Source organism: Rattus norvegicus, chromosome 10 (genome assembly GCF_036323735.1).
Source record: "Rattus norvegicus strain BN/NHsdMcwi chromosome 10, GRCr8, whole genome shotgun sequence".
NCBI lineage: Eukaryota > Metazoa > Chordata > Mammalia > Rodentia > Muridae > Rattus > Rattus norvegicus.
In genome coordinates this window covers 102,404,027-102,427,526 of record NC_086028.1, presented here as the reverse complement: position 1 = coordinate 102,427,526, position 23,500 = coordinate 102,404,027, and the positions used below count along the sequence as shown (strand labels likewise).

At 51.9% G+C, this 23,500-nt stretch overlaps 2 protein-coding genes, 1 long non-coding RNA gene and 2 other non-coding genes across 7 annotated transcripts in view; 1 reads left to right on the top strand and 4 right to left on the bottom strand.

Annotated features, from left to right (window-relative positions):
* The first annotated feature begins 227 nt into the window (after positions 1-227).
* On the top strand, positions 228-18,479 carry St6galnac2 (ST6 N-acetylgalactosaminide alpha-2,6-sialyltransferase 2). 2 transcript variants are annotated; one of them, NM_001031652.2, is made up of 9 exons: positions 766-917; positions 4,677-4,737; positions 8,669-8,843; positions 9,395-9,563; positions 10,153-10,291; positions 12,774-12,877; positions 14,707-14,790; positions 16,631-16,730; positions 17,467-18,479. In NM_001031652.2, the coding sequence occupies exons 1-9, from the start codon at positions 796-798 to the stop codon at positions 17,632-17,634; spliced, it is 1,122 nt and encodes a 373-aa protein (NP_001026822.1). In that variant the 5' UTR covers positions 766-795; the 3' UTR covers positions 17,635-18,479. The 2 variants fall into 2 exon arrangements, with proteins under 2 accessions (XP_038942127.1, NP_001026822.1); XM_039086199.2 differs by lacking the exons at positions 10,153-10,291; positions 12,774-12,877 and having other exon boundaries at positions 228-917.
* Positions 18,480-19,401: 922 nt separating this feature from the next.
* LOC108352161 (uncharacterized) lies at positions 19,402-20,820 on the bottom strand. The gene is made up of 2 exons (XR_001840337.2): positions 20,743-20,820; positions 19,402-19,653 (listed from the first exon to the last, which is right to left on the bottom strand). It is a non-coding gene; the product is annotated as an uncharacterized LOC108352161 (long non-coding RNA).
* A 74-nt stretch (positions 20,821-20,894) lies between these two features.
* On the bottom strand, positions 20,895-20,970 carry LOC120095397 (small nucleolar RNA R38). The gene has a single exon (XR_005490871.1). It is a non-coding gene; the product is annotated as a small nucleolar RNA R38 (small nucleolar RNA).
* A 71-nt stretch (positions 20,971-21,041) lies between these two features.
* The window catches only part of Prcd (photoreceptor disc component), a 20,461-nt gene continuing 18,002 nt past the window's right edge, over positions 21,042-23,500 (bottom strand). Inside the window, exons 5-7 of one of the 2 annotated variants that reach the window (XR_010055480.1) lie at positions 23,022-23,161; positions 22,702-22,749; positions 21,042-21,193 (exon numbers count right to left, since the gene is read on the bottom strand). The gene's annotated coding sequence lies outside the window, so the exon portion shown is untranslated. The remainder of the gene's footprint in view (positions 21,194-22,701; positions 22,750-23,021; positions 23,162-23,500) is intronic. The other variant, XR_005490549.2, reaches the window with a different exon arrangement.
* On the bottom strand, positions 22,826-22,901 carry Snord1c (small nucleolar RNA, C/D box 1C). The gene has a single exon (XR_005490869.1). It is a non-coding gene; the product is annotated as a small nucleolar RNA R38 (small nucleolar RNA).

The following is a 23,500-nucleotide window of genomic DNA, read 5'->3' as shown; positions in this document are numbered from 1 at the left end:
AAGTCTGGGCACTGGATGGAGAGAGCTGGCCTTTCTCGCATGTTGCCAAACAGAGCAGTAACAACCATCACCGTGGGCTCCCTACATGACGTCCTCCATCTCAAAGGGTAGTCACCAAACAAAGAGATGACAGCCTAAGTCCCTCGGTGCACCCCACGGCCGGCAGGCTCCCTACTTGAACCTTCCACCTATAACCCCAAATCTAAGCTAAGGGGCTTCTTTCCATCCTTTGAATAGAGCCTTAACCTATCAAGTCCTCTGTGAGGGAGCCGGACGGGTTGCTTCACAGCTGCCAGCAACCCGCTTCTGATCCAGAAACCTGAAGTGGGCGTCCCTAAGCGCACGGTGCTCAGTCAGTTTGTCTCTTCGTGCCCTTCCTACCCTTCACTGCACATGCTAGCCCTGGACGGAGAGAACCGAACATCCCTGCCCAATTCTGGAATAGGTACGTCCGGGGTGTGGCTGTCCTTGGAGAGCAGCCTCAGGGGTGACCGCCATCGAAGTCCCTGGAGGGCAGCCCTGGAACAGCGCTCCCGGCTCCAGCCACCAGTAGCTGCACGACGGCCTTTCGCGGGGCCGCCCTAGTGACGCTCCGTCTCTAGAGTTTACGGCGACCTCAGGCCTGGCGAAGACACAGGGGGGAGCTGCAGGACCCGGAGGCGCGCTGCGGCCGGCCCGTGAGCAGGGCGGGGCAGATCTGGGCGGCCGCCTCCGCGCGTCCCACAGGGACCATCCTCTCCGCTCCCGGCCTCAGTGCGCAGGGCGGGAGACGGGGCGCACCCCGGCCAGGCTCGCATGGACCTCCCGCGCCGCTGGCTCTTTCGAATGTTGCTGCTCGTCGCCACCAGCTCCGGGATTCTCTTCATGCTGTACTCCTCGGCGGGGCAGGGGTCCCCGGAGACCCAGGTTCCCGCCAGGTAAGCGCTGCGGGGCGCTGCGCCCAGGGCGCGGGGAGGGCACGCGCGCTCCCAGCTCTCCGGACGCCCGCGGACACGGTGGAGTGACTTCGCAGCGGCGACACGCCTTTTGCCACCTTAATCTCGTGCTGCCTCCGGAACTCTGGGCCTTTGCCCTGCCTGGAGCTCGCTGGCGACCCTGGAGTCTTTGGTGAATTTTGCCCAGGCCTAATTGGGAGGCTTCCTGTTACCACTTTCTTCCTGGATCCACTTTTAGAGTAGGGACTCAAGTCCCCTGTTTTCCAACTTTATCCTACTCTTCAGGTGGCCAAACTCCTGCTCTGCTCACTCCAGGTTCTGAGCTCCGGCCTACTTGCTTCTGGCTCCCTTTTATCTTTGTTTATTATTTGAGTAGTTACTTTGCTAAACTGCATCTGGGTATGGCCCTGGGGGAAGGCGAGCTCCATCTGGAACAGCACAGAACTGGTTCTGAGCCTTCCACCTGGCTGACTGAGGGAGCCTCGAAAGGGTTTCCGCTTTCTTTCGGAGAGGTAAACCAAGCCATATCTGGGCTTGGGGGACCAGAAGAACGCACAGAGTAGCAGGCAGAGACCTCAGCAGCCTGCCCGAGTCCTCCTAGCACCTTTGCACACTCCTGAGCAAACCTTGCTGACATGAGACCAAAATGGGTATTTAGTGTCTGGCTGAAGGGTACACACATCAGATGCAAAACAACATATATACATATATAATACATATATACTTGTGCATATATATACATATACATGCATGTATACACACATATACATAATACACACAGACATATATAATCCCAACTATAGCCTGCTCAGTCTGTATGATGTTATTTGTACATATGTTTTCAGGGCTGACCACTTGGTATTGGCTAACCAGCTGGCGGGCCCTTTGCTGTCTCTCCCGCTCTCTCTCAGCGGAGTTGACTGTAGTTCTTTGTGAATGGGGTAAAAGCCCCGAGGTGCACTCTCTCCTCAGTGCACTCTGGCAAAACCTTTTTCCTTCTCAAGAGATCTCTTTCTTCCTTTCAGAATCTGACTTGGGGGCTGGGGACGGAGTTCAGCTGGTAGAGCGCTTGTCTTCCATGCATGAAGTCTTGGGGTTCGGTCCCCAGTACTAGAACTAAGACAACAACAACCTGACAAAATCTGCTGTAAATCAAAAGCCCACCCTTTCCCTTGTTTATGATGGTGTTCCTTCGATACAGTAAAGCCCGGGTGTGAGGGAGAAGGGGCTGGTGAGGGCTCAGCCTGGCTGTAGGCAGCAAGTAGGTAGTCCAGCAAGGTAGATGGCTTTCTGAGTATGGCCCGAGGCTGAGTGTCCTTCCTGTGAGCAGGACTGTGAATGACATCAGATAGGAGAATGGCTGAGCCTGGGGCACATTGCACCTTAGGCGGATCTAGTCCTCTATTCACAAGACTCTGGTTCCAGAGAATCCTCCCATCTGGGAACTTTTTGTAGCTCAGTGTTTTAAAATTAAACTTGTTCTTTGAAATTTCCATACATCATCAGGGCCATGTTGAGAAGGCAGAGGCAGGCAGATCTCTGAGTTCCAGGCCAGCCTGGTCTGCAGAGTGAGCTCCAGGACAGCCAGGGCTACACGAAGAAGAAATCTTGTCTTGAAAAACCAAGGGATTTAAAAAAGAAAGAAAGAAAGAAAGAAAGAAAGAAAGAAAGAAAGAAAGAAAGAAAGAAAATTTTGTTCTTGTATATAATGTATTCTAATGACTTTCCCCTCGCCCTCTTGTCTCCCACTCACTCCTACCAGTCCACCGGCACTTCTTTATTCTCTACAAGTAAGCCCCTTTGATTTTTTTTTTTTTTTGCTTCATTTTATGAACTGCTGAGTTTCTTTGGGGATCTGCGTGGGCATGGGTGTGGAACTGTCCTTGGGAGCCTGCTGGGCTCACCAGTGGGGCCACAACTCAAGCGGGCTCAGGGCAGGCAGTGAGCTGCAACAGCTTCGGTTCAGGACCGCAGTGGCCATGACCTGCCGGAAGACAGTGTCTCACAGCACACCCCCTCCCCCATCACTGGACCCTTACACCCTTGCTGCCCAGGGTGCTGGAGTGTTCCTGTGACCTCCACACGACCCCCCTAGTGTCCGTCCGTACACGCAGATGAATGAACCCATGCACACACGGCACACGTATACACGCTCCGTGCTTACTTTTTTAAGTTAGGCCGGATATATTTGGGCTTACTTTGTTCCTTTGTTGTGAGACAGTAAGTAGCTCAGAAAACTCAAACTGGCCTCAAACTTGCTTCGTAGCTGAGGGTGGCCTTGAGCTCGTGATCCTTCTGCTTCTGTCTCTAGAGCGTTAGAATTAGAGCAGGTGCCACCACGTCTGATGGGCACCTTTGGTTTTATTAAAACATGTGTTTCTGTGCTTATTTCTAAGGCTGCAAAGTCTTCACAGAGGGGTACGGTGCCTACCTCCCTTTAAGGAGCCCTAGGCAGCAGGAAGAATATAGATTCCTGAGAGAGGGCCATGAAATCACCAAACCCAGCGAAGCTGGGAGGTACCATGAGGCCTTGGGTGAGGGACCGGGGTTCTGGAGAGTCCCCATTCTCAATACCCCATGACAGTTTCCCTTTGGAGTCCCAAAGCCTGCTGCCTGACAAGAGTTACTACAGGGTGCGGGGAGGGTAGAAAAGCGAGCTTGGACTCCATCAGCACCTCAGGGCTGCACGGGCCTCCTTAGAGGAGGGAGGAGCTATAGGATTATAGGGGTGGACATCTGGCTGGTGGAGGAGGGGCGGGGAGGAGCGAGAAGGGATCATCCCATGTCCCTCCAGGATCTTACTAGAAACCTGGGAAACCAAAGGGTGGCATGGATCCCAGGCTCCACACTGGCTCAGCCAGCTCCGGACTAACAGGAGACCTTTGTTTCCCAGGCAAAACTGCAGGTCCCAAGTCCTCCGGGATGCTGCTGGGGTAATAAAGGAGTGGAGCATCTGGCCACCGTCCTCTGAACAGGCTCCCTCCGCTCTCCCCCTCTGCCCTGAGGTATCATAGTGCCCAGGACTTGTGAGCGTCCCTGTCCCTCTTACATCCCTTTAGAAGAGACTGATAGAGAGATAGGAGATCCCTCGTCTTTCTCCCTTACGGACAATGGCTGGCATTTAGAAGGCCTTCTCCCGTTGGGTAATTTAGCTGTACTCTTGGGCCCCTTCCAACAACCAGGTGATCCAGGTACTGTTGTACAGAGGCCAAAACCGAGATTCACACGCACCAGTGAACAGACTCCACTGGAGGAGCAAGACACCATGGCCTCTCAGTCCTAAGGACTGTTCCCCAGGCTTCTGTGCCACCCGCTCACCCTCCATTCAAACCTAAATAGTATGGGGTGGCCTTGAACTCTTGATCCTTTTGCCCCCATCTCCTAAATAGTCAAGTTAAGGCATTTATTGCTACACTCACCCCTGGGGCTCTGGAAGGAGACCTCTCAGATACAATTTCCTGTTTTACATTTTCATATTTTAACCACCCCCTTTCCTATAAACCCCACATTTCTGCCCCTTGCCGAGAGACTCACTTGGTCTCTTGGTTTCTGCGGCTGGCCAGGATGTGAGGAAGGAGTGGTACCTTGTACATCCAAAGAGGGAGCCATGGTCCAGAACAAAGATCAAAGAAACATCTTGGGAACCCTGGTGTTTGGTCGGTCTCAAAGTTGAGGAGATCAGTCTAGAAGCTTCTAAGGTGCTGGGTGGACCCTCACTTTACCTCTGCCTTTCCCCACCAGGAGCACCACGTCGCCTAGAGCATTCTTTGAGCCCAAGGCACCGAATTCGGAAAACAGAAAGGTACAGTGATCTACCACTCTGGGGCAGTCTGAGCATGTTCTAGCTGGGAGGGGAGGAGACGAGGAGAAAACAAACAAGACATTCCTGAGGCTTCTGGGTATGATCTGTTTGTACTTCCAGCCACGTAGAGGTAAACATCTTCTCAAGACATCTTAGATCCGACCACTAGTGTTTCTTGTAACCCAGCAGAAAATAGCGGATAGATTAGTACCCCTGGACTGGAGTCAGCCGGAACGTTCTCGGGCGTCTTGATTGTGTCCTTATTTTAACTGTGTGTCTATGTGTGTGTGCACACATGTGCGTTTGTGCGTGTATGCGTGTATGAGTACACGTGTGCCTGTGTGTGTGTACACGTGTTACAGAGGATACAGGCAGCAGAACCCACAGGAGCTGGAGTTACAGGCAGTCATGGCTGGGTGCCGGGAACTGAACTCAGGTCTTCTGCAAGAGCAGTAAATGTCCTTCACCGCTGAGTCATCATCACTCGAGGACCTTTAAATTACCTCCCTTTTTAAAAATTAATCTTATTTTTGTTAATTTGCTAATATTTGCCCTTAGTAGTGTATATGTGCTTGCTTGTGTGTGTGCACATGCACCAGGTGTGTACAGATACCCAAAAAGTGTAGGATCCACTAGAACTGGGATTACAGGCAGTTGCCTGTCATCCAGAGGGGACTCAGGGAACCGAACCCTGGTCCTCTGTAAAAGCAATACACTCGTACCCACCCGGCCATCATTCCAGCTCCTTAAAGCTGTATCTTTGTGTTGAATGGATTCTTTACTCTATTTCTCTAAAAACTACTTATGATAAGTCACAGTTCACTCGCTCACTGAAGAGTAGTCAGCATCTGGGAAACACCCCGTGTTTGCTTCAAGGGTCTTAGGGACTCTGGTCCATTACCCTAAGGGATAGCCGGATACCTGATGTGCCGTTTCTTTCTCAAGGTTCAGGAAAGCAGTAAATAGTGCTGAGCTATTCTACAGGGGAAACTGAGGCACAGAGCAGTTAGGTGCTTTACCCAGACCCACTCAGCAGTAATCGGTGCCACCTGGATGGGAGTCCTGATTGACCCCAGGACTGACCGGATACTGGATAATATACAGCCTTCCCAGCTCCCCATACTGGTTGAACTGGGGAATACTTGTTTCTTTTCTGGATTCAGTCAGGCTTCCGCACAGCTTTCAGTGCCTAGGAGACTGGACTTGGATAAGTTCACTGAGGTTTGGGTGGTTCAGGGAGAAAAGATGCCCCTGTGTTCAAGAGGTCAGTGATGATAGACCGGTCATTAGGAGACAGCACAAGTGGTTCCGGGCAGGTGATGAGGGAGAGCCGTATTCGGAACAGGTCCAGGGCACGTGGTAAGCAGCTGAAGAGGCTTTAGCTGTCTTGAGAGCTTGGGCCAGGCCAGTTTGAAATTTCCAACAGGTTTTCTGCTTGGTGCTAATTGATGTGTAGTCTCAGCTAGTTTAAAACAGACATCGCAGTCTCTTTTGAACACAGGTAGCAAGGCACTCTAAAATGGGGACAAGCCCATCTTAATGCATGAGGTAGGTACCTAGAGACCAAAGAAAGACAGGCAGACAAACCTTGGGTTGCATAGAAGGTCTTTTATTGGGGAGTTATTGATGGAAAGGAAGCCACAAACTCAGTTGTATTGCTCCCACATTGTGGATCAGAAAAAGGGATTTACTGATGGCTTAGACCAAGGACTTCCTCTGAGCTGGAGTGTGCCTGGTTTATCATCTGTTGGTGAGGATGGTGCAGGATAGCTAGATAAATGTACAAGACATACTGCATCACACGGGACTATACAAAATCAGCTGTCTCCCTGTGTCAGGGATCACCCACTTGCATCGTCCCTTCTGATGCCAGGCAACCCCTTTCTGCCACTCTGCTGACCCTTACTGAGAGCTTACGCCCACCCCCAGACGCCGCTGTCCACAAGCAAACCTCCAGTCTTCCCAAGGAAGGGTGTCATGGTTTAGGCCAAAGTCGTGTATTCCTCAGCTATGGATCACAAGTGTGGCTTTCTAACATCCGTGTCTGCCTCTGGTTTAATGCACCACTGACAACGTTCTCAGCGTCACGCCCCTCATCCTCACGTCTCCCCCCCACATGCGTTGTGGGTTGAATTGCATCCTCTCTGCACAGTGTGGGATGCTCATGTGTTGCGTGATAGCAGAAACCACTGTACGACCATTTCCTGCCCTGTCCTTTGATCAGGGGCTTAACAAAGAAGCTTATTCAGATGTAGCAGAGCCCAGTATTACCCCCACATCCAGGCTGAGACTGGATACTTCGGAGCCGGCTAAAAACCCTACTTTCCTGAAGGGCCCTGAGTGCAGAAGTGAGGTCCTGTTTCCTGCGGCTCCCACAACTCGGGGCGCAGGCCAGGTGACTTAAAACAACAGTTTGGGGCTGTGAAGGGATTCTGCTTTCTCCCTGCCACTGCCACCCCCCAAAGTTTGGTCTCCAGTACCTTTATCAGATAGCTCACTCCTAACCTCCTGGAACTCCAACTCTAGGGGTGATTTGAGGCCTGTAGCTGTCTGTGGGACCATGGCTCTAGGATGTGTAAACACATGCAAATATACCATTAGCAAAAGAACAAACAAAGCCAAGCAAACCAAGACAAAACAACCACCACCCCACTAGAAATCAACTCTCCACTGGTTCTGAAAGCCAGAGGACACACCAGGGGACCTTACATTCTGAGGTTCTCAAACCGCCCTAGTCTGCTTCTATCTTTGGCTTGGCTTGGTATTACTCCATCTCCACACACGTCCACTGCATGGCTTCCATCCCCCCCACCCCCCGCAGAACCTCATGATCAGGAGCCTGGGTAGTAGATTTAGGGCTAGCCTATGCCCCTAAGGCCTTATTCTCGTGGCATCCACAAATATCTTATTTCCACACAAGGTAGATGTACTAGATTTTCCGTGGATGTGACAGACTGGTGAGAGAACAACCTCAAAGGAAGAAAAGTTACATTGGCTCTCGGTTTCATGGGCACTTAGATAGGTTGTTTCTAAAGGCAAAGCATCATGGGAGATGGCAGATGATAGAGCCAGTTGTATGGTGGCAGCCAGTAAGCATGGTAGGAGGACACAAGGGGACCCTGGGACAAGATAGATCCCCCAAAACGTGTAGTGACCAACGTCCTCCAGCAAGGCCTCGACTGAGAAGTTTCCACCATCTCCCAATGATGTCATCAAATTTTTATCATTAGTTTTAGTAGTATTGGTGTCTTGAGACATGGTCTCTCTATGTAGCCCTGGCTATCCTAGAATTCCATATTTAGACCAGGCTAGCCTAAAACTGGCAGAGATCCTCCTGGCCTCTGCTTCCAGAATGTTGGGATTAAAGATCTGCGTCACCATGCCGGGCTGCCATCAAACTATTAGTGCGTGCGTCTGCGGGGTTAACCGATAAAGGACAGAGCTCTTGTGGTCCAAATGCTCTCGGTGGTTGGCTCCACCAACTGGGGACAAAGTTATCCAAATGGCACATCAGGCCATGTTTTTTAAGGTTCTCACAGGAACCCAGGGGATGGCGGGCAGCTGTAATCCTAATCCTTCCCAGCAGGAGGTAGGACTGGGATCAGACAATCCCCTACCAGGCTTGAATCCACTGATTCGCTGGTTGCAGAGAACCCAAAGTTTGCCTACGTGGATGTGAAGGAATATGAAGCCAGATCCACTGATGCAAGGAAGGGCTGGCTGACCAGGCTAAATCCAGAACGTCCCCTGTCCCTATCAGGCTGCGGGGGGTCACGGGCAATCTCAGCAGAAAGATTCAGAGATGGCCCCATCTGGAGGGATGAGGGAAACTCACCCTCCTGAACTCTCCAGTGAGGTCTGTAGGCTCCCAGGGAGATACACTCCCGGCCCATACCGATGGGTTTAGCCCTCTCCTCTTCCTCCTTCCCAGAGCCCATCCTGCCAACACTCGCTATCCCTGGCCATTCAGAAGGACCATCGCTTCCGGGGCCTGTTTGACCTCTCCACCCCAGTGCTTCTGTGGGACGGCCTCTTCACCCAAGAGCTGTGGAATAATCTGAGTCAGCACAAAGTCCCCTACGGATGGCAGGGGCTCTCCCGGAAAGGTAACCTGCTACCTGTTGCCTCTCCCCTACCTTCTCCCTCAGCCAGCCCCTTCTTCCCACTGTGGGTCCTTCTGTATCCCAGCCCTGGCTGCCTTCACAGTATCACTGGAAAGCCTTGTGGGCTCTTCCATGCATGACCCCTGCCTTCCCTCTCCTCCTTCATCCAAGCAGCCAGGACTAAGTTGGGATTCCCTCGCTCAGCCGCCCTCACTCCCTCGGGGTCTCCCTAGCATGGGGAATCACCAGTGTTTAGTGGTAGTCTGACATCAGAGGTTTAAGGGCCTTCGTGATACCACTGTAGCCGCTGACATCAACCACCACAGTCGGGCCCACCCCCATGCCTTGGATTCTTTTCTTTTGGAGTGTACCCAGTCCTAGAAAACCAGTTATTCTAGATATTCAAGCCTCCTAAGCTTCCCGCAACCTTTCTCCATCCCCACTACACACACACACACTGCCCACATTGTCCCTGTGCTCCCTAGGACTGTCTCCGTAACACAGGTCCCAAGCCAAGGGACGGCTTGCTCCTCATGGCTCCCCCTTGCCCACAGTCATTGCCTCTACCCTGACACTTCTGAAGGACCCAGAGAGCGCAGAGCTGTTTGGTGCCTCCGGGAAACTACCCCTGAGCTGTATCAGCTGTGCCGTGGTGGGTAATGGAGGAATTCTGAATGGGTCCCGGCAGGGTCAGAAAATCGATGCGCACGACTATGTCTTCAGGTAATGAGGACAGGGGCCGGGGAGCTGGGTGGTCAGCCCTCATTCTGCTAGCCCTGAGGGAACATCTGCCCAGAGACCGGGGCCAAGGTGGCTGCCAGCCTAAGGCAGCTCAGCAGTTAGGATGGTCAACCTGTGGGTCGTGACCCCCTTGGGGCGGGGGGTCAAAGAGCCTTGTCACAGGAGTCACCTAAGACTATCAGAGAACACAGATATTAGTGTTACGATTCATAAGAGTGACAAAATTACAGTCAGGAAGTAGCGGTGAAAATTTTACGGTGGGGGGGGGGTCCCCACGGCATGAGGGAGCCGCATTAAAGTGTCAACACATCAGGAAGGTTGAGAGCTGCTGGTCTAAGCCAGGTACCAGCCAATCCTGAAGTCAGAACGCAGGTGCTCTGTGTAAAGAGAGCATCCCTTAAGGACCCAAGAGGTGAAGATCAGGCTAGACCGCCAAACAGATATTCTCATGGGCAAGGGGGCAGTACAAACCAGAGGGATGGGGACTAGTGACGCAGGGCCGTGGAGGTGGAAGTCAGCCAGCCAGTGTGGTGTTCCCACAAAGACACTGATAGGTTTCTGCTGGGGCCAGAATCAATGGCGCCATAACCAAAGGCTTTGAGCTCGACGTGGGCACTAAGACCTCCTTCTACGGTTTCACCGTGAACACCATGAAGAACTCGCTCATCTCCTACTCCAAACTGGGCTTCACCTCTGTGCCGCAAGGGCAGGTGAGGCCAGCAATGGATGAACCATGGTGGCTGACGGTGGTGGGCACTGTCTTCTTAGGAACCCTTGTGTGAGGAGGGCTTTGGGGTTCACAGACTCTGTCCGGTGGATGGCTAGGTAGCGTTAAGATCTTGGCCACCATCTGGGTGGCCAAAGGCACACTCCTTCCATCCCAGTATGCCCAAGGCAGAGGCAGGCAGATCTTTGTGAGTCTAAGACCATCCTGATCTACATAGTGAGTTCTGGGATATCCAGGGCTACATAGAGAGACCCTGACTCAAAAACAAAACAAAAACCAAAAAATAAAGGAAGAAAGGAAGAAGGAAGGAAGGAAGGAGGGAGGGAGGGAGGGAAGGAAGGAAGGAAGGAAGGAAGGGAGGGAGGGAGGGAGGGAGGGAGGGAGGAAGGAAGGAAGGAAGGAAGGAAGGAAGGAAGGAAGGAAGGAAGGAAGGAAGGAAAAGAAAAAGTAGAAAGATCTTGGCCACCTGAGGTAGACAGTATAACCAAAGGTAGGCAGATCTGCTGGACACTTCCCTGTTCTTTCTATTGGCTTGGGGCTGCCTCTGAGGCATGGGAATCCCAGAAAGGGTTAATATTTACTGAATATAAACGGGCACTCTGTGAACCCCACTTCACTGGGGAGGAGACTGAAGCCTCAGTATCCTTCTGGAGGCAAGTCAGCAGACAGCCCAAGGTTCAAACCTAGAGTGCCCACCTCAGAGTTGCTTATCTACTCACAGCTCGAGGGCATTTATCGGGTACCTCCTCTGTTCAGGGTTATAGAGCATGGAGTGTTAGAGGGCAGGGAGCTAAGTATCACTGTCAGTGCATGTGAAATCATCATCTCTGTTTTCCGGTGGCAGAGTTAAGGGCAAGTGAGAGGTTTGCCAAGCAGGGTACTCTGCACCATTAGTCACAGCACTTAGAGGGCAGGGGCAAGTAGATCTGTGTGATTTTTGAGGCCAGCCTGATCTATGTAGCAAGATCCAGGTCAGCCATGTCTATACAATAAGACTGTCGGAGAGGAGTGCAGGGGGTGTTGGGAACATGTCCAAAACATTCAATTGGAATTACTCAGATGTAGGCTCTCTGGAGATGTTTCCATGCCCCCAGACTACCCCCAAAGACTGATATGGGTCCTCTTGAACCCTCACCAGAGCTTCGTGTAGGAAACTGAGGCACAGAGGCTGAGTCCCACATGCCAGAGCCAGCCTTGAAACTCTCTGCCCTGCATCTTCCCTCCACACTCACTGGCCGTAATACATACTTTCTGCCCTGATCTCTCTGGGTGCCACATTCAGAGTGAGAGAGATCTCAGTAAGGGCCTAGAAAGGGATGGGCCATGTTTCTAGAAGTGTCTACCTCTGCTCAGGACATTCAGAACTGTCCTCAGCATAAACTGAGTTCCCACTGTGGAAGCTTTTAGTTTGTGAGAGACCAGAAACACAGTCATGGCGTCTCTGTGGGAGTCCGTCGCCCCATTTTATCATCCCAAGTCAGTGTCAGGAATTTGGAAGTGGCCTAGGGATTGGTCCTCTCAAGCCCTCTCCAGCAGTAAACTGCTTTCCTCCAAAAGCGGGGAGGGAGTGGGGTGTCACAGAAAAGCCAGGCCTGCCACCTGGGCTCTTCTGGAAATCCCTCAAGAGTCCTCATGACAGGACCCTTCCCCAGATTGAGCAATCCAGGTGGAGCAAGGGAACCATGAACTTCTTATGACTCAGTCTTCAAGACCGAGTGTATTTTGCCTGAGGATCCAAAATGCTGGAGTCATCTGACATCCAGGAAGTGGGGAGGAGGACTCAGCACCCTCTGTTCTCAACTCTCTGGACTGAGCCTAGGGAGCCAGTGTTCCTGGCTCCTGGGCAGGATGCCTACCTACCAGGATCAGTGATGTGGATACCAGGCCGAGCTCTGTTTCCAGAGCTGCGTGTTCAGTGTCTGGTGCCTTAGAAACTTGTCTGTGTGTCTGTCTGTGTACCATATGCATACTTGACGCTCGCAGAGGCCAAAGGACTTTGGATTGTCATGGAGCTATGAACCACCGTATGGGTGCTGGGAGCCCAATCCAGGTCTCAGAGAGAGCTGAAGTGCTCACAACCACTGAGCCAGCTCTCTGCCCATCTATATTCTAGTTTTAGACTCTGGTAGGAGGATCGGGGGCAAAAGGACCAGAGTTCCTTGGCTGTGTTGGGAGTTTTGGGACTAGCCTGAACTGCATGAGTCCCTGTCTTAAAACAAATATCAAAAAACACAAAGTTTTTATATGTTAGTCACGTGTCTAACCAGTCCTCAAGGGAGTGGCAATCATGGGTCACCTCTTATGGGGAGGGACATTAAAGCTCTGTGAGCCTTTCAGTGAAACCACCCAGGAACCTCCCTGTGGGAACGCAGCTTAGTAAGGGACCCTTCACAAGCTTCAGTAGGGAGATGGGACAGAGGACTTTTCTCTGGAGTTGAAGGTGGCCTTGCATGATGCCCCTACAGGACCTGCGCTACATCTTCATCCCCTCAAGCATCCGGGATTACCTGATGCTGAGATCTGCCATTCTAGGTGTGCCTGTTCCAGAAGGACCAGATAAAGGGGACAGGTGAGCGAGCGAGCGGCTGACTGGACTGTGAGGCTGTGACATTTGGGGCCAGGGGACACATGAGCTATGTCCCCTTGTTCTGAGGACCCCTGGCTGGATGGAGCAGCTAATGATAGCTTTCTTCGGTGCCAGAGGGTGTGTGAAGGGAAAACTCTCCTCAGAATTCAGTAATCCCTAAATATTCAACATAATTTAGCACAGGGGATTATAATCTAGCTAATAGTGGGTGCCGTCTTCGGGGACCCTCTGGGTGGAGTGGGCCATGGGGATCATGGGACTCTGTCCAGTGAATGAAGAGGTAATTCTTGGCTACCTGAAGTGTCACCATTAAAACTAAAGGCAGATTTGTCAGGTGGCTGGGGCCCATGCAGCCCTGGCCCCTCGACTGTAGGCTGCTGTCCTGCTGTCCTGCTAGACAGACAAGCAACAGGGCCGCTGGCCCACTTAACACACGGCTCTGGAAACAGAGAGAGCTCGGCCTAGTATCCACATCACTGATCCTGGTAGGTCAGGAACACTGGCTCCCTAGGCTAGGTCCAGAGAGTTGAGAACAGAGGGTGCCGAGTCCTCCTCCCCACTTCCTGGATGTCAGATGACTCCAGCTTTTTGGATCCTCAACTGAGCCCTTGCCTGAACTCCTCTTAGTGTCTTGTGCCTTGGAAACTTAAGCCACTGCCCTGGCCAGAAAACCAAACCCCTCTCATGGTTTTTGGGACCTAATGACCCATTCTCTCAAAGGGCAGCTTTGGAGGAGCTCTTAATGGGTGATAGGACAGAACCCAGGCTAGCCCCTGCTGGGTGCCCCACCCCCACCCTGTGATTACCTAACAATTGTTCCCTAGCGTTGCTATAGGTCATAAGGACTGAGGATGGGTTCTGTGATGTATTGGGAATGCGGCCTTGGGGAACTGCTTCAGAGTCCCGGGTGGACATAAGCCTCCCTAACACCAATGAGCTCCCCCTCCCATACCCCTAATCCGTCCCCAACCCAGTCCCCATCCCAGTCCCGATCTAACCACGCTGATAATCCAACCAACCAGCAGCTCCCCCTAAGCTCTGGAGGCTCAGCCCCTTCCCCTTCCCCCACCCGGGGGGCTTCCCGCCCAACCTCTCACAACCCTACCCCAGCCGCCTCTCAGCCTTCCTCCCGAGCTTCCTCCCAGTCTCCGAGTCCCCACGTCCAGCATGTGCCCAGAGGGTCTGCTCAGGTTCCTACCCCTCCAGCCTCCAAATCTCCCTCCCAGACTGGTCTAAAATCCCTCTCTCGAAACCCTTCCCTGACACCCTCGGTGACCGTTACCAGGTCCCCTTCCCATAGCCCTGCCGCCTCGGCCTCCTACATCGGGCCTGCCATTGGGCCCATTCGTTCCATTCCTTCCTACATCGCCCCCTATGTGCCACGCTTCATGAAAGAGCCACCTTATTTCCAGCCCCCCACAGCACCTCTTCCACAAAATCGGTGCTTCCCCTGCCCCTTCCCGTGCCAGGCCCAGCAGACCAGGCAGCCACCACCACCACCTCCCGACTCTCTCTACTTCCCCCTCCTGCCACCTCCCCCCCACGTTCCCCAGTCCCAGTGCTCCTATCCCACACCCCCAGCCCTGTTCATACCCCCATCCTCCCTCTCCTACACTCCACCGACGGAGGTCCTGCTGAAGGGGAAGCCGCACGTCGTACCGTCGGTCCTACCAGCCACCTTCTATACCCCGTTCTCGCGCTTCTACTCCCAGCCCCGGCCCTACCGCTATCACAGGCGCTTAACACTACCCTCACTCTCCCTTCAATACGATGGTGCTGGGCGCTCTGTCCATTTCTATCGTGGGACCTAGGCCTCACATCTATTTCGGACCGGAAACCTCTGCCAGTAAATTCAAGCTCCTGCATCCGGACTTCATCGGCTACCTGACAGAAAGGTATGGGGGATGCGTGGGGATGGAGTGGGAGATGGGGAACCAACATCCCCTCTTTTCCCTCTTTGAGTAGACCCCACACATCCAGGGTGCTGGGCCAGCTTCACTATACGCAGAGACAGAACCTGTACTGAGCTCCCACTGAAAGCCTGTGGTTTCATTCACTGTCTGATTTACCATCTTGACGGAGGTGGTAATAGGGGGGACAGGTTCAGCACAAGATAAACAAGGAAGCTTCACAAAGCCAGAAGGTGCACAGCGGTGTTGGGTGTTAAAAATCAACCCCCCATCAAAAGTCACTGGCGGAAGAACCAAGGGGAAGAGACAGCTTCTCTTGCTCCCTTGGCTTCCATGCCTCTCTGCTTGTTCATGGTTCCCAGTACTTAGGGTGGGTGATTTGGTTCTGTCAGGACATATTTTGGTTGTCATGGACAGCATGACGTTAGTAGGTGAAGGCAAGGATCTGCCAAACGTCCTCCAGTGCGCAGGTCCAGCAGTGATGCCCAGTGCTAGCCATCTCACAGAGAACCTAGCCTACATCACAAAGGCCAACGCCTCAGAAGAAAGTGGTCCGGGCAGTAGCGGGAGGGAGGCCAGCAGAAGCCCCGTGAGCTTGAGTGCCAAATCCAGGTCGAGGTCAGGACCATCACACCCATGAGCCCAGAGCTAGGATCTGGGTGTGCTCCCTGATCATCCGAGATTCCTACTGGCCACGGGGGGATGGGGAATAGAGGGTGGGGAGAAGCTTCGGTCTCAGGTTAGAGAGGCAATCTCTGTGTGTCCAAGCATTGAAGATACCATGGTAGAAGACAGCAGTTGTGGATTGGGAGATGGGGAGTCGCTCAGCCAAACGTTCACACTTAGGCGTCCCCTTGTGGTTTCTCTAAAGAGAACTGGTTGGGGTAGAAGGGCCCGGTTCTAAACTATTCCTGCCTGTTTGAGTGGAGAGCATGGTCTAAAGTCAGCCATCAAACTGGCACTCAACACTTGAGAGTCTTCTTCGGGTCTTTAAACCTTTGTGAGGAGATCTGGGTGTGGTGGCGCATTCTTCATCCCAGTACTGGGGAGGCAGAGGCAGGTGGATCTCCGAGTTCAAGGTCAGCCTGGTCTACAAAGCGAGTCCCAGGACAACCAATAGAGAAACTATTATCTTGGGGGGTTGGGGGGACCAACAAATAACACCCCTCCCCCACACACAAAAACTTTGGAGGCCCAAAAGACATGGAAGAAAAGACATAAAGAGAAAGACATGGGGCTGGAGAGATGGCTCAGCGGTTAAGAGCACTGACTGCTCTTCCAGAGGTCCTGAGTTCAAATCCCAGCAACCACATGGTGGCTCACAACCATCTGTAATGGGATCTGATGCCCTCTTCTGGTGTGTCTGAAGACAGCGACAGTGTACTTACATTAAAAATAAAAATAGGGTTGGGGATTTAGTTCAGTGGTAGAGCGCTTGCCTAGCAACCACAAGGCCCTGGGTTCGGTCCCCAGCTCCAAAAAAAAAAAAAAAAAAAAAAGAAAAAGAAATCTTTAATATGGATGCCTTCAGGTCTTGGACCAAGCTATTATGCCAGTCTTCCTTTAAAAAGAAAAAAGAAAAGACGGAAGCCACAGCCTGTGGAGGTTAGGTTATGTAGCATTCACCTTTTTTAACCTTTTTTGAGCTTGTGGGATTGCTGTCTGCCTCCTCACCACAGGGCAGCTGGGATTGCAGGTACATGCTGCTACACCCCGTTTCCCCTGGGTTCTGGGCATCCACTGGGTGGTCACGCCGTGTGATAAGGGCTGTTATGAACTCTCTCAAGCCCCTTCTCGGGTTTTACCCTTTCTGATCCCCTCGCAGGTTTCTGAAATCCAAGTTGATCAACACACGTTTTGGAGACATGTACATGCCTAGCACAGGAGCGCTCATATTGCTGACAGCCCTGCACGCCTGTGACCAGGTAGGGGGCGGTCAACAGAACTCCCTGCGGCCTGTTAACCAGGAGGGTGGGTTCTGGGTCAGCCCAGCCTCGGCTCCCACGCCCTCCCTTCCTCCTTCCCTCCTTTGTGGTGTTTAAGGAGTCACTGGCCAAACAAATCTTCTAAAATCCAACTCTCAGAACTGGCTGGGGTCATCCCAGAGCTGGCCTGAGACAGCAGGTTCAGCCTTCCACATCAAAAAATTTGAAACTGGTAAAAGGTTCCTGGTAGGTTCTTGTCCGGTGCCGTGCAAGGGGGCAGAGGGAGGCTGAGTGAGTTTTCAGAGGCAAGCATTGGAATGCAAATGAGGCAAACATGAGGGCCTAGGTTCAAGCCTCAGGACCTTAAGAAAAAATAAAAAGGCTGTGGTGTGGTCCCTGTAAAGGCGTGAGGGGGGTGGAGGTTAGACACCACCCAGGTCCTGGACATTTCAGCTACTCTAATGCAGAGGTCTCTTGACTGTTGTCATGGTAGCCCTGGTTGACGGCTGAGTCACACTTAAGTTCCAAACCCGGCTCTTACCAACTACTGACTACACCACACCTCTGGTTGCAAGGGGTTAGGTTAGGACTCACCTTTGAGAACGTGTACCAAGGACACAGGGCCTGTGTGGAGCTCTCTATGTGCACCCCCCATCTTTACAAGGGGACCTGCTTGGGGACAGGCACACTCTTTATCTCAAGTCAATGAACACTAACTGTGGCTGTCCTCGCCTAGGTTAGTGCCTACGGATTCATCACTAACAACTACCAGAAGTACTCAGACCACTATTTCGAACGAGAGAAGAAACCACTGATATTCTACGCAAACCATGATCTGTCCCTGGAAGCTGCGCTATGGCGAGATCTGCACAACGCCGGCATCCTCTGGCTGTACCAACGCTGACCCCAAAGTGTCCGATGTCTGTGCTTCAAAAGCACTTTTCCTGACCTTTCAACCTTTGGAAGAAGCAAGACTCCCCTTGGCCCTCCGCTTCCCAACAGAGGGTATTGAGACAAGACCCATCCCAATACCAGAGCCTGTTCAATGCACGACACCGTCACGCGACAAGACAGCTCTTCCGAGTCTTAGCCAAGGGAAGGCAGACTGCTTTGTAGGATCTGTTGTAAACGGAACATACTCTCCCCATATGAGACAGTGACCCTCACCAGCAAAGAGGCAGGCACATTTCAGAGCTAAGTAGTTCAAAGCCAGCACCTGGTCTGGAGCGACTAGAAACATTAATGGAACCCCTCAGTGGTATCCAGTGACCAGTGGAGCAGACACCCGCCCCAGCTGAAACCAATGGCAGGTTGCGTCCCAAATGCCAAAGCCATTCAACCTAGGACACATTACGAGTTTCTAAGAACATGACCCTCCTGCCCCCCCCCCCAACCTCCGAGAGAGGATGAGAACCAGAGGCAGAATGTAGTTTGAGGGTAGATAATAGGGTAAGTGATGGATGACCATTTTGTCTTTTGTGTGTGTTGGTAGAGTAGAAGACACAAACTGCAAGGTGGTATGTCTGGTGGGAAGGGCTGTGGTGGCACTCAGGACAGACTTGGTGGCTCATGCACCAAGACCCAAGGCTATGGGCACCTAGCACCACAGCTGGGAGGTTGTGGCATCTGACCACCTTGCGCATAAGTCGTCACCGCTGAGAGCTGCTGGAGTGGACCTTGTCACCAACAGGAAACTAGTGACAGGCCCTCACCTCACAGCTTCAATAAACAGCACCTGATACAGTCCAATGAGCCTTTCAAAGCCATCTTCAGTCTCATCCAACCAAAATACCATACAGCCCCAAAACTAAGGCGTTGGGGTGGCTACCTCTAGGGACTGCTGGCCAGATAGATACCTCAAAATAGCACCGTCACACTGGCCAATTCCCCAAGGCTGAGGACTGACCGTTGGTTCTATGGTTTAGGGAAACTGCTGACCTAAACACCCCAGTGCGGCTGGGAGTGGTGGTGGGGGATCCTTTATTCCCAGCAGGGGGCGGGGCAGACCAGGCCAGCCTCAGGCATCTAACAGTCTAACCACGGAGGCAGCCACCCTAACCCCAACTGAGGCTGAGAGGGACAGCTGGAGACCCGGTCTGGGGTTAGTTACCTGGGGAGGCACAACTTCTTGCTGCAGTTGAGCGGTTGGGTTGTACTCCATCGACAGCTCAGTTTGGTGGACTACCAGTCCCTTCCTGACCTCACACAACTGACAGCACTGTCCTGGCAACTCTATCCCAGTACCCTCAGATCACAGCACACTCCCCACCCAATGTGCAGTTGCATTAGCAGTCCTTGCCAATGTTCCATTTGGTAGATATACATACATATATATATATATATATATTAATATTATATAGCATGTAGCTATCACACGCCTGGTACCTATGTCTGCAAAAGGGTATAGGATCCTTAGGACCACCGTTACAGATGGTCAGGAGCACCACGTGGGTACTGGGAATTGAAGCCAGGTGTTCTGGAAGAAACCTGTGCCCTCCAGTCCATCACCACTGGATGGTTGAGGTGTTAGGCAATGTTAACCTATGCTTTAAGTGACAAGTCAGTTTTTAGTCGGTCACTAGAAAAAGTCTGATTCTGCAGTTCAAGTGTTATTCTGGAACGGTCCTTAAGTGTTTCTAAGGCTCACTCGAACAGCCACAATGATACCAAGTTTAATTTTATCAAGTTTATTTGTGCTTCAAAATACAAAGCCCAATCCTTACTCAGGAAATCTATCAGATGGTTTTCTAAGCTCAGCAGGGCCTCCCCAGCTGTCAAAGGCTTCCAGGGTGACCACAGTCACTCCATTTTGCTAGCTCCTCTTGCAGAACAAAGTCCAAGGTCTTTTGATGGCTCTTTGGGAAATTAAAGGCAGGAGCAGCAGCAGGCTGTGTGGTTCTCTCTGGCACCACAGGGCAATAACCTAAAAACAGAATTTGAAGGAGAACCAGCTAAGTGACTGACTTAACTCCAGGCGCAGGCTGATGGCTGATAACTTTAAGTTTTAAGAGGTTCTGGTAAATGGCCAAGAAAGGTTTCTCATGGAACATTGGAGTATTTATATTCAACCAAATCCCTGAGGACCTGAACCCGAGTCCGCTCAGAAGCAGAGCAGACCTGGCTTCCACTCTCGCCTGCAGTAAATTCCACCACAAACGCAGCTACCTCAGTGGTGAAACCAAACCTAAGCGTAGGCCTGTCCGCACCTCCCAGCCTCCATGGAAAAGAGGACACTGCACGCTCCATCATTAAGGCTGCGCAGAGCCTACCACGCCCAGCCCACCACTCGTTCACTGCTCCTGTGCCATCAAGAAGACAGGACTTAGGCTGTACTGGGGAGGCTGCCAGGGTCATGGCATCTTCTGTCCTAAATGTCAGCACTGCTAGAAGCAAGGACAGAGTTGCTGAGCGCTCTCACGGCACAAGCTGGCCTAAGCCTTATATTCCTGCACCTTTAAAGGAACACGTTCATTTTCTAGAAATACGTGACAAGCACCATCACTCCGGAGTAGAGAATGGGTGCTGGCATCTGTCCATTTCTGCTGACTTGGGGACTTTGTCCTCAGAGCACTCAGGGGCGAGGATGACAGAGTAACTAGACCCTACGCTGGGAGGCCGGCACCCAGTTCTCTACAGGAGAGCGAGCTTCTCTTCCGTGATCCCTTGGAAAGCTGATTTCTTCAGCACAGAGCCACACCCCTAAGCCTCAGAACAGACAGGGATAACTAATCCATCATAGGCTTAAGGGCTCTTTTGGGGACACAATGAGAACATAAACCACAAAAGGCAGGCACGGTGGCACATGCCTTTAATCTCAGCATCTGGAAAGCCACAAACTGAGTTTGAGGTCAACCAGGTCTACTTAGCAAGTTGCAGGATAGCAAGGGCTGTACAGTGAGACTCTAAAAGGAGGAAGAGACACACTCCACCCTCCACCACATACGACCCCAAATCTAACCACCAACCCTTCCCAGCAAACACAGCCCCTGCGGTTCTATAAAGACGCTCTTACCAGGACGCAGCCATCCTGAAGGCCCTGATGTGCCACGCCTTTCGATGATGCCCCCTGGAGCCGTCCTGGAATCTGAAGGAGTAATAAAGACAACACACTTCATTCTAACAGAAGCTACCTAACATGGACACTCTCAAAACCAGTCTTAAAAGTTGAGCCTCAGTAAACCGTGACTCTTCACTGAAGTGTCATTTCAGACAGGGATAACTTAGATCATCCTTAGCTCAACCAGTAACAACTGCTTCATCTGTCACAAGGGAGCCACACATCCTCGAAAAGAAACAAAACCCCGCTGAAACTTGCCTGCCACTTAGCGCAGAAGCACGGATGCTCTGACGAGCTGTGTGTGGAAGCTCCTCTGCTCGCAGGCAGAAGTCCAGGCGCAGGAGGGCTGCCCCCGTGGCTGCAGCAACACCCCTTGAAGGCCCAGAAACTATGGTTCAGCCTCCCCCTGTAGGTAAGGAAACACAAAAGGTTAACTCATGCAGAGTGTGCCAGGCACCCACTCACACAGAAAGGCCTTCAGGCACAGATAGCTTTGCATCATCACGGACCTGGCTCCCACAGCTTTTAGTGTTCTTAACCACTAAGCCATTTCTCTAGTCACTCTGTTCTCTTAAAGACAAGATACGAAGGAAACGAGGACAGAATTATGAGTTTGAACCCAACCCATGCTCCCTAACAAATTCAAGGCCAATCGAGGTTCCACAGTAAGACTCTGGAGTGATGAAGGCCACACCTCGCAGCATGTCTTACAGCTGAGCCAGACTGGTTGACAAGTCTTTCTAGTGGAATTCCTGAAATAGTACCAGTCACCCACTACAGTGAGCCCACTGAAGAACAGCCGTTACCACACCTGCCACCAAGAGATGACACTACACAAAGGAGTCTGTCCTTCCCCTACCTACATGTACAAAAGCAAGCATGAGGTCTGTTTTAAGACTGAGGATTAGGGGTTGGGGATTTAGCTCAGTGGTAGAGCGCTTGCCTAGCAAGCGCAAGGCCCTGGGTTCGGTCCCCAGCTCCGAAAAACAGAAAAAGGAAAAAAAAAAAAAAAAAGATTGAGGATTAAAAAAAAAACCTATCTCAGGCTGAAGAGATGGCTCAGCAATTTAGAACGCCGACTTACAGAGGTCCTGAGTTCAATTCCCAGCACCTACATAGTGGCTCACAACCATCTATAATGGGATCTGATGCCCTCTTCCAATGTGCCTGAAGACAGCAACAGTGTACTCACATATAATAAATAAATCTTTAGAGAGAACTGACATGGAAAAAGTCATTGAACCGTTTCTACATGCCCACCCTCAAACCCCGAAGATTCTTTTTTTTTTCCCCCGGAGCTGGGGACCGAACCCAGGGCCTTGTGCTTGCTAGGCCAGTGCTCTACCACTGAGCTAAATCCCCAACCCCAACCCCGAAGATTGTTAATGCCACTCTAGAACAGTCACATCCACTGGTGAGTGTGGACCCAAGAAAGATGCCTATTTTAACACTTTTTACGTGTTCGGAGATACGTCCAGGTTTCAAACTAGTAATTCTGCGTCACAGAAGAGCGAGCCTTAGCTCTGTGCCACTATCAGGTAGCAGGCCCAAATCTTTACTTAACCCAGTATCCAATTTCCAGGCCAAAAGACAGCTCAGTTGCTAAAGAGATGAAACTCAGGCAAGTCAACCTGACTGAAACATGCATGGTGGCACATGCACATACGAAAGAAACATAACCGCCCCACCACCACCACCACCACCACCACCACCACCACCACCACCACCACCACCACCACCACGGCTTCAGTTTACCTAGTAGCCGGGTAGGTAAATACAGCTCGTGAGAGTGCTAAGCCCAGAGCAGAGCGGAACCATTCTGACAATCAATCCTGCAACACCCACAGCCCCAACCTCACAACCAATCAATCCTTCCCTGCAACCACAGCCCCTGCGGTTCTCCGAAGCTCTTACCATGCAGACTGGTCACGAAGGCCCTTCCTCACCGCGCAACACCTCAATCTGAAGGAGTAATAAAGAGATCACACTTCAACAAGCTACCTTAACGTGGTCACTCTCAAATCAGGTCTTAAAAAAGTCGAGCCTCAGTAAACCGTGAATCTTCACAAAAGTGTCGTTTCAGACAGGGATAACTTAGATCATCCTTAGCTCAACCGGTAAGAGGCTCCCAGATCCCGGGCCAGCTCAACTCAATTTTGGAAGTCCGTTCGGGCAACCGCGCTGAGTTTGAGAAGACACGGTAGCCCCAAATCACTGATCTCTTCTGCACTTACCAAAGTGGGCTGAGGAGGGCTCAATACGCAGCATCATCTACCTCTGCCCTCTAACCACACCGAGTCCATCTGCTTCCAGGGATCCAGCCATTACTTCTGAAATGGAACCTGCGGCTTGCGTCCCATGTGCAATGGCGTGCCTTCGGGGAAGGAAGAATTACGCCATGTTAGAACTGGGGATTTTCAGTTTACAATCCTCTCTGTTACCATCTGCAGTTACCAGGGGCCACACGAGTTAAGGCCCCCACTCTCAATGGAGACCCCAGGGCAGAGCTGAGCTGCATGCTCCGCACATGGCTGGCTGTGAGGCACAGGGGGAAGGACACCCGCCGCCCACTTCCACAAGAGAAGGAAGTTCAAAGCCCAAAACGGGCTTCAGCTCTTTCGCATAAAATTCCTCCAGTCTGGAAAGATTTTCCTAGCAAGACTCTCAGACCTCCTAAGGCCTATAACAGCAAAGGGAAGGGCTTACGGTCGAC